We start from the raw sequence: 10,235 nt of genomic DNA, 5'->3' as shown, positions 1-10,235 counted from the left end.
TATGCTGCGGCGGTTTCAACGGGGCCGGTCTGGAGTCGGGGCTTGGCCCAGGGGTCCCGCTGGAATCCAATGGGTGCATGCCAGCACCCAGTGTGCTTGGGCATCGGGCTGGGAATTGGAAAGGAAACACCTGATGAGCAGAAGCAGGGCGCTTTAATCTCCCGGGAATCGTTTTTCAGATAAATAAAAAAAACATAGAGGTGTCAAGTGCAAGGTCAAATGCCCTTGGTCCTGCACCAGCTCTGTGAATTCCAAGGAGAGCTGCAATGTGGCTTGCCTGCACTTTCCACTCTGGTGAGAGCGATGCCATCAGCCTTCTGGAAAGCACAGTCTCAGGCAGTGCTACCGGTTGAGGGTCCTTGTAAAACAGAAGATCTGGACTCCGGGACAGATGCACATGGAGGGATGACGGCGTGGAAACTGGAGAGACACCGCGTAAGCCGAGGGCTGCCCGGGGTTTCTAGAAGCTGGAAGAGGCAGGTGGGATCCTTCCCCTACAGGCTCAGAGGGAGCATGGACCTGTTGACACCTTGACTTTGGACTTCTTTCCTGCGGGCTCGGGTGATACGATTTGGTTCTCAGCCACCCAGTGTGTGGCACTTAATTACGACAGCCACAGGAAGCTGGTCCCCAGACCCAGGCACAGCGGAAGACCTACAAAATATTCGGAGGCTCTCTCTCTCTCTCCCCTCCTCTCAGCTGACTTGGGTGCGGTGGAAAGGAAAAACTGAGGTGGGGGGAATGAGGGGGCTCCTGCAGTGGCCTGCTTTGGTCTGGACTAGCGTGTGGCCGGCCTGGAAGCCCACCAGTCACCGCTGGGCCAGTTGGGTGCTGGGCTTAATGGGCCTGTGCAGCTCCCGGGGCAGTGGCCCCGTCCCTCGGGCACTGCAGCTTCACAGGCTTATTGGGCATAATTCATCAACGTTTCCACCGACAACTGAACTACACAGCAGCTTTTGGGGGGACCGCCCTGAAGGCAGATTCCCAGGCAACCGCACTTACTTTGGGGGCTCCTCCATAGCCATTGCTCAGAGCCAGGCCCCCGTGAGAACCTCACCGAGTAGAAGAAGCTGTTTCTTGGCAGATGACTGGGTTCTGAGACGCAGCCCAGGAGCCAAGGCATGGCCTCCTCACCTGTGTGGCAAAGGCAAAGGTGACCCCAGAGTGATGCCTTCCAGTCCCCTTGCCCCCCATTCCTGCTCCAGGAGCATCCGGAGGGGCGGGGCCCTGTGTGGCCTCAGTGCTCATCTGTCACTCATTCCCTGCAGGACGGGGTCCAAGATGGTGACACGAGAGCTGGAACCCATCAGTCGGTCTGGCCCTTGGAATGCCAGCCTGCTTCTTCCATGGCCCTCGAGGGCCCCGCCCCGTGTGCCCCGCCCCCCTTCCCTGCCTGCCACCACCAGAAACAGGCAAAGGAATGAATTCTCCCTTCATAACCCAAATGGGGATCTGATCTTGGCACTTAACTTTAGGAAGAGAGCAAGCTTGAGTCGGTCAAGCTTGGGTGTCCGGTGGGCAGGACAGAACCCCTCAGGAAGGCTGGGCCGGTCGGGGACAGACCTGAGACACCGAAAACTGGCCAGGAGTGCCGTCTTCAGTGAGCGCAGCAGAGGTAGCCCTTCAGCGAGGGGCACATCCCTCCTGCCTGTCTCCTCTGAGCCCAGGACAGGTCCCCAGGATGGCCTGTCTGTGACCTCTGGGCAGGCCTGACACCCAGGCCACCATCTCCATCCGAGGATGCATGCTCCTGGGTGTCCGGAATGCCGGGGGACGGAGTCAGGAAAACAGAGGCACTAATCCAAAGCCACCTTGGTGATAAGCGCAGGTCCTGGAGCAGAGAAACAACTTGGCCTTTAGGCTCCTGCTTTAACGTTTACCAGCAGTGAACCCCATGTGCCTAAGATTTCGTGCTCCTGGCTTTCTTCCTCCCAGACTCCTGCCTATGAGGAGGGTGCTCCCTGACCTTGGGATTTCTCCACGGCCCTTCTTGCCTCTCCCTGACCCCACCCCTCACTCTGTCTGGATCTAGCTGAGACCCATGATTTGCAGCCCTGACATGCCGCTATCTCCCCAGAATCCTCTCTGTGAGCCCCAGACACACAGAACCAAGGAACTGGGTTCCTCCCCTTCAAAGTCAGCAGGTCCAAAGTCAACATCATGACACCCTCCAGCCTGCTTCTACCTCCATCCTCTTAGGGGGCAGCTCTGACCCATTAGTTCCTTGCACATCATCCTTTGATGGCTCCCTTTTGTAGAAAGTCAAATCTCTAGCTGAGCACTGGCCTCCACAGGCCAGTTAATGCTCAGATCAGAGCCCAGGGTGCTAAGTATCCTGTCCTTGGAGGTTCAGGACACACAGAAGAAGGCTTTCGCTGCCCCACGCCCACTGCCCAGCGCCAAGCCACCCCATGTTTTCTCAAGACTCGGGTTCCTGTGCTCCTCTGTGCCTCTGAGGCTCCCTCTGCCTGGCACCCCTTCATCTGGCTTGTGTTCATCCATCCCCTACACCTTCCCTGCACCCCTTTTGCAAACTGAGTCCTAAACCGCAGGCTGGGTCAGATATGCTTTTGGGGTCCTCATTTGGTGATAGGAGAGGCTTCCTGGGGCCTTGAGGGGTGGGCACTGTGATTCCCCTTGGGGCAGGGTCCACGCCCACAGAAGGCCCCTTGGAGGGGCACCTGGGGCGCTCTGTTGGTTAAGCAGCTGATTCTTGATTTGGGCTCAGGTCATGATCTTAGGGTTCATGAGTTCCAGCCCCACACAGGGCTCTGTGGCGATGGTGCAGAGCCTGCTTAGGATTCTCCCCCTCTCTCTGCCCTTCCCTTGCTCTCTCTCTTTCAAAAAATAAACTAAAATAAAATGACCTGTGGGAATAGAATGAATGACCCAAGTGTTAGCCTTTCAGGGACGCTCCTTGGCCCTCCATCAGGAAAGGGGGTCTGCCCGCTGCTTTCTGCAGGAGCTGTCCAAGCTCGGCCTGAGCGGCGACCCGGACGTGGAGCTGCACGTCCTCCAGCTGCCTGTAGATTACAGGGAGGTGAAGCAGAGAGTCACCAGAATCTGGGAAGACCTTCAACCGCAAGTAAATGATGGCTGGGGAGTCAGCAGGGCTGGGGGCCGGGTGGGAGGTGATGATGAGATGGAGCCCCAGAGCCTGTGAACCCCCGGACGCTGGTTCTAGAGTTGCTGGCCGAAGTGTGCTCAGCCCCCGCATCCCCCGCCAGTAAGGTCTTGGCCAATTTTCTAAGATTTGGGGTGTGTCTGTCAGAGTTTAAGCTGAAATACAGAGCCGATCTTGGAAGAATATTCTGGAGAGAGAGAGAGAGAGAGAGAGAAGGAGGAAGATAAATGGGATCTTTATTCCTCGCCAGGACTCAAAGATAGTTTCCACCTAACAGAGAGGCCCTTGGTTGGCTGTGAGGTGAAGTGTGGGCCAGGACCTTTCGGGCCTGGAAGAGCAGTGGAGGTGGTCCTCCATCCGGGGCGGTCCCATCTTATACACCCAGCCTTTTTTTATCCGAAGAGTTATTATATGAGAAACTGGTACAAATATCCACAAAACAGGAAGACCAGATGATGTGATCAGCGGAACCACCAAGCCATTAAGACCCAGGCGTTTGGATAAAACGCTCAGCAGCTATTTTTTCAAAGAGGAAAAATAATCAGCTCAAAAAACCCTAACAATATTTTAGCACATTGCTATTAACTTCCTTTATTGGAGTTTTATAAAAGAGATGGAAGATTCCCCAGAAACGGGAAGGTTCTCCTGTGCTAGCCTTGGCCACCCAGGGACCCCCAGGGCGAAGAAGGGAATACATTATCCTGCCAGATATCTGGACCTATAAAAGCAGTTAAATTAAATGCCACATAGGTTTCTGTCCGGCCATTTTTCATTCCAGCACATTCATTAGTATCAGGCAGGGGGGACTCTCAGAGGTTGTGCCGGCCGGATCTGGGGTTGGAGATGGCTCTCGGCTGGTGCTGGTGTTCTTCCTTGACTTAGCCCTTCAGCTACACCGGGGGAGCAGAGCAGACCTCAATTTCCCCAATCTCTCCGCCTTCTCTTGTGCTTCTGCAGCTCGCTGTGCATGTAGGGCTGGACGCCTCCGCGAAGGCCATCATTCTAGAACAGTGTGCCAAGAACCGAGGTTACTGGGAGGCCGACATCCGGGGCTTCCGGCCTACGCGCGGCGAGTGCCTTCCGGATGGCCCGGAAGTGATCGTTTCCGGGGTCAACATGAGGGCGCTCCGCAAGTGTGTGGCGGTGGAGGGCGTGCAGGTGCTCTATTCCCGGGATGCGGGCAGGTAGGCGCAGACGGGTCGTCGGGAGCCCTGGGCGGGTGGGGAGGCCGTGGGGCTGCAGTGCGACCCGGCCCCTCTCCCGGGGCGTCCCCCTTCCCCACTGGGAGGCCTATGCCGGTCAGCGGGCCACTAGCTCACGGGGTGCCACCACGGTGCAGACCAGCACGTTGTCACCCCTCCTCCCCCCTCCCCCCATGTGGGCCTCTGGTACATTGATGGAGAGGAGATGGGAAGGCGTGTTTGGAGAGCTCCTAACGTCTTGTGGACGCTTTGTTTTTATTTATCGCGGCCCAAGTTGTGAGGTAACTACTCCGATGCAGCTCCACACAGAGGCCGATTTACCCTGCTTCCTGCGAACTCGGACCCGCAGCAGGCGGTTTCTCCAGCCCCCGCAGAATGAATGAAGAAGTGACTCCGTGCAGACACACGGAGAGGGGTTCCCAGGGGAAAAGGGGTTTTGGACCAGTCGCTTTGAAAATCTGGCCCCTTCCCAGCTCGGCCACTTGCTGGTCATGGGACGGGGAGACCGTCTCCCCCGGGCTCGGTTCCAGTCACAGGTGCTTTCAGAGGCGGAATAACAGAACCGAAGTCTTCCCCACTGACAGCCTGCCTTCCTTGTGCTTTGGGGGTGCTGTCCCTTGTGCTTAAATGCCACCCTGGGGTTAGAGGTCGGCTCAAGGAGTAACGTGGCGGTTTTTGTGGTTGCAGATACGTCTGTGATTACACCTACTACCTGTCTTTGCATCGTGGAAATGGGCGCGCGGCCCTCATCCACGTGCCGCCATTGTCCTACTGGCTCCCAGCCCCGGTGCTGGGCCAAGCCCTGCGCGTCCTCGTCCAGGACATGCTGGAGGAGGTGCGAGAGCCGGAGCCCGAAGCCTGGATCGCAGGCACTCAACCTCGGTGATTCCAGCCCAGGGGAACCGATTGGGGGACCGCTCCTTTAGAGAAAATTAAATGTTTCGATCCCATGTGCAGAGTTCAACTGTGCTTTGAGAGACTTAAAAAATGGCTTGTAAAACAGTTTACACAGAGGGAAAAAAGCTCTAAATTACCCCAACGAAATCACAAAGGGTTATTTTATTGTCAGAAGAAAGAAGAATGCTCTGAAAGGCAGACATTTCACAGGGGATTAACTGGCTTCAGTTATGGTTTTCATGACAATAAAATGAAATCCTAGTAAATTTTTTCTTCCTCTTAAAAAGACTGTGCAGCGGGCCTGTGGGATCCTGCCCAGATTGCTAAAACCACAGACCTGTTTGGCAGGGCCACATGTGACAGTGCTCTGTGACCAGCTGGCCGCGGGGAAACACAGGTGTAGGTGCCGGGCACCCCGTTCCTGGCCTCCAAGCTGGTGCGTGCAGGCGCTGGGTGCAGCTTCTGCGCTGCGGGGTCTCTAGTGTGTGGTTTTCCTTTTTCGGATCTTTTTAAAAAATTACATTATCATACACATGATAAAGTTTACCCTTTTAACCATTAAAACATTTTCTTTTAATGTTTATTTTTTTTAATGTTTTATTTATTTTTGAGAGAAAGAGAAGGAGGGAGAGAGAGAGAGAGAGAGAGAGAGCGAGAGAGACAGTGTGAGCAGGGGAGGGTCAGAGAGAGAGGGAGACACAGAATCCGAAGACAGGCTCCAGGCTCTGAGCTAGCTGTCAGCACAGAGCCTGACGCGGGGCTCGAACCCACAAATTGCGAGATCATGACCTGAGTCGAAGCCGGATGCTCAGCTGATTGAGCTACCCAGGTGCCCCTATTTATTGTTGAAAGAGAGAGAGAGAGAAGGAGAGAGAGATAGTGCAAGCAGGGGAGGGGCAGAATGAGGGAGACACAGAATTCGAAGCGGGCTCCAGGCTGTGAGCTGTCAGCACAGAGCCCAATGCGGGGCTTGAACTCACAGTTTGTGAGTTCGTGACCTAGCCAGGGTCGGACGCTTAACCAACTGAGACACCCAGGCGCCCCTTAACCATTTTAGTGTTTAGTGGTATGATGTACATTCACTTGTGTAGGCATCACCACCGCCGTCTCTAGAACTTTCTCAACATCCCCAAACTGAAACTCTGTACCCATTAAATAATATCCCCCCCTTGAATTCCCCCAGCCCTTGGCAACCATTATTCTACCCCCCATCTCTGAATTTGATTACTCGGAGGCCCTTGTATAAATGAATCACAATAGGTGTCCTTTTGTGACTGGTTTAGTTCACTCAGCGGGAGTGTCTTCGAGGCCCACTCATATCATTGCCTGTGTCTGAATTTTCCTTTCTGAGGCTGTGTCATATTTCAGTGTAAGTATAGACCACGTTTTGTTTATCGTTTGGAGGACACTGGGTCGCCTCCACCTTTTGGTTATTGTGAATACTAGTACTGTGCGCGTGGGTGTGCAAAAATGTTGAGTTCCTAATTTCAGATCTTTTGTTTAAATACTTAAAAGAGGAATTGCTGGATCCTAAGGCAATCCTACGTTTAAGTTTTGAGGGACTGCCATACCGTTTTCCATGGTAGCCACGCTATTTTACATTCCTACCAGTAGTGCCTGGTCTTGAAGGAGGTCAAATATCCAATAAGAGACGTTGTTTCAGAAGGGGTTGAGGGTGGCTAAGGTCTAGGAAATTTCTTGTGCCTGGCTGTGCTCACAGCTATCACTTCCACGTAATTACCTTTTAAAAAAGCATTATTCATTTAGTGTCCAGACTCCTTCACTGTAAGAAAAAGCATTTGCAGCTTACAAACAGAGGAACCGGGCAAGCCTTGCTTGGTTCATCATTAGCTCCCTCGCACCTTGTGCCTTTGGAACAGACTTAACGAGACGAGACCCCTCTTACAACTGAAGCTGGCTTGACAGAAAACAGCTCAGAGTCACGTTGTGGCAGATCAGAGCCAGCCGGGTGGCAGGGGACGGCCAGGGCGCCAGGGCCTGGCTGCGGCGGTTGTTAAAGTGGAGGTCCTTCTGCATGTGTAGGCAGACACCTGCTACCCAGAGCCTGTCCCCGGCCCCGCCTGTAGCATCTGTCACAGGCCTGGAGCCAGAAGGGGCCTTTGGGACCCAGCCTCAGTGCAATTTCAGGTTGCATGGCCCCAAGTTTCACAAACTTTTAGATGCCATCCAGTCGGGAGGCCCAAGAGCTCGTTTTTGGTTTTGGTTTTGATTTTTTAAGAATTTAGAAGACCTTATTTTCCAAAGTTTGAACATAGTTTTAAAAAAATCTTTAAATCATTTTTTAAACTTTCTATAATTTCTTTTCCATAATTTATATCCAAGTTAGTTAGCACAGGGTGCAACACTGCTTTCAGGAGTAGATTCCTTAATACCCCTCACCCATTTAGCCCATCCCCCCTCCCACAACCCCTCCAGCAACCCTCTGTTTGTTCTCCGTATTTAAGAGTCTATGTTTTATCCCCCTCCCTGTTTTTATATTATTTTTGCTTCCTTTCCCTTATGTTCATCTGTTTTGTATCTTAAAAGTCCTCATATGAGTGAAGTCATATGATATTTGTCTTTCTCGGACTAATTTCACTTAGCATAATATCCTCTAGTTCCATCCATCTAGTTGCAAATGGCAAGGTTTCATTCTTTTTGATCGCTGAGTAATACTCCATTATACATGTTTGTACTGTACCTTCTTTATCCCTTCATCAGCTGATGGACATTTGGCTCTTTCTGTATTTTGGCTATTATCAATAGCGCTGCCATAAACATTGGGGTGCATGTGCCCCTTCAAATCAGCACTTTTGTATCCTTTGGATGAATACCTAGTAGTGTGATTGCTGGGTCATAGGGTAATTCTATCTTTAATTTTTTGAGGAACCTCCATGCTGTTTTCCAGGTGGCCGCACCCCACCAGCAGCGGAAAAGAGATTCTCTTTATCCACATCCTTGCCAACTGTTGTTGCCTGAGTTGTTCCTGTTAGCCGTTCTGACAGGTGAGAGGTGGTATCTCAGTGTGGTTTTGATTTGTGTTTGCCTGATGATGAGTGATGGTGAGCATTTTTTCATGTGTCTGTTAGCCATCTGGATGTCCTCTTTGGAGAAGTGTCTGTTCATGTCTTTTGCCCATTTCTTCACTGGATTGTTTTTTGGGTGTTGAGTGTGATAAGTTCTCTATAGATTTTGGACACTAACCCTTTACTGGAACTCCCTCTTGATGACTGTCCCCATCATCTTCCCCTGTGTGACCTAACTCTTCTTCAGGGAGAATCCCAGAGGGCCCATTCCCATCCTGCTCTGGCCCACCATCCCCTGTTGGTACATCCTGAGGCCTGTGTACTGATGGCTGCCATGCAGCGGCTCTGAGTCCATCTGAAAGCTGACCCAGCTTAAACAGGTTGAACCCTGGGTTGGTCACTTAATAGCTGGGGGGTGGGGGTGGGGTCTCGAGCATGTCTGCATGTTTGCTTATCCATAGAAGAGTAAGAAAAGTCCTTCCTTTGCAGAATGTCTGGTGAGAGAACAGATGTGCGAGTCTGTCCGTGATGAGCCCCCCATTCCCCCTCACCTTACTGAGTTTGGGCTTGTGGCCGGACCTGTGGCCGGAAGTACAGCAATAGACCACAGCGGTCCCAAGAAGTGGCGCAGTGGGGAGGGACTCTAACATGTGTAAAGACGCAGCACCTTAATCCTGAGAGGAAACTGCTGCTGCTTCAGGGGGAGGATGAGCGTGGAAGGCAGAGCCACAAGCCGACAGTGCAGACGCGCAGGACTCCTGCATCCTCCCACCTCCCCAACCCCGGGCCTCGGAACTGAGCCTGCCTGTACCCATCAGTCATCCAGTGGTGGGCCCGAGTGCCAGTGATGAGCAGAAACCCCGGGGGCCACACCAAGAGCTTGAGACAGTCCTCTCTTTGAAAAAGGTGTTTTGTTTTTAGGTCCAAATGCTTGTGTGACTCACCGGATCTGAAATAACTGTGGCCTTTGGTTGACCTCTGCTGCCCACACCTGGCCAGCCTGCCCTTTACATAGTGCCTGACCTTGTTCCTGGAGTGTAGTTTCTTACAGAGTGTCATGAAATGATCAACTCGCCCTCCTCATGTGCCTATGGTCTGATTCCAGAACATTCACTTACAGCTTTTCTTTGAACATATTGTTCACATTTCTTACTATAGACATTTCCCCTGGCTTAAAAAAAAAAATGCATAGAGGCCCCGGGGCAGGCCAAGGTCATCAGCTAGAAAGTACCATCTTGAACACCGCCAGCGAGCCCCGTCCCGTGTGGGCCTGCTTGGTTCTCACGTGCATCCTGCCGGGGCGTGCTGGCCATGAGGTACCAGCAAGGACAGGGAACTGTGAAGTTTGAGTTCTTTGTCCTAGACTCACCGGAGGGCAAACCTGCCTCGGCCTAACTTTTGTCAGTGGAAGGTACAGGAAGAGTCTACAGATCGGTCAAAACTGAAGCACAGATTTCTCTATTTTATGCATTCAAATTTCCTTCTAGCTGATTTAATGGAGGAAGAAACAAGCGCCTCGCTGTCTTCCGCCGCGATTTGCATGCCGCGAACACAGCCGTCAGAAATAAAGCGAAGCCTCCACGCAGAAGGCCTCCGAGCGACATGTGTGAACACACATGCCACACGTAGCTCAGCTCCCCGGCCTCGGAAGCGTGGGGACTCTTCCAGAAAGGGAGGGGAACGAAGTCAGACACCAAAAATGCATACAGAATTCTTTTTATTTAACTTAAACCATGTAGTACTTTAACTACTAGAAAAAAGCAGAGTAAGAGAAACTAAAGTTGCCTTAGCTCCAGCCATTCAAAATAGACAAAAGTTTCTTTTTTTTCCCCATAATGTAAAGAATCCAGAGTATATCGCAGTTACAGGAATAAATTCTTACAACAGAACATACAAAAACATTTTGAAATTTTTTTCATCTACTGATTTTTTTTATATAAACAGAGGAATTTTTTTTAGGAATAATTTATACACAGAAAGTCATTT

General features: G+C 52.0%; 1 protein-coding gene across 1 annotated transcript in view; it reads left to right on the top strand.

Annotated features, from left to right (window-relative positions):
• PGPEP1L (pyroglutamyl-peptidase I like) overlaps nt 1–5,489 on the top strand; it is a 30,481-nt gene extending 24,992 nt beyond the window's left edge. The window contains 4 exon segments of the mRNA XM_029952290.1: nt 2,963–3,085; nt 4,082–4,308; nt 5,014–5,174; nt 5,177–5,489. Coding sequence (XP_029808150.1) covers nt 2,963–3,085; nt 4,082–4,308; nt 5,014–5,174; nt 5,177–5,262 — 597 coding nt within the window. The 3' untranslated portion in view covers nt 5,263–5,489.
• The last annotated feature ends 4,746 nt before the right edge of the window (nt 5,490–10,235 follow it).

Source organism: Suricata suricatta, chromosome 9 (assembly GCF_006229205.1).
Source record: "Suricata suricatta isolate VVHF042 chromosome 9, meerkat_22Aug2017_6uvM2_HiC, whole genome shotgun sequence".
Classification (NCBI taxonomy): domain Eukaryota; kingdom Metazoa; phylum Chordata; class Mammalia; order Carnivora; family Herpestidae; genus Suricata; species Suricata suricatta.
Note: the sequence above shows the minus strand (reverse complement) of the source record. Positions and strands in the feature narration are given on the sequence as shown.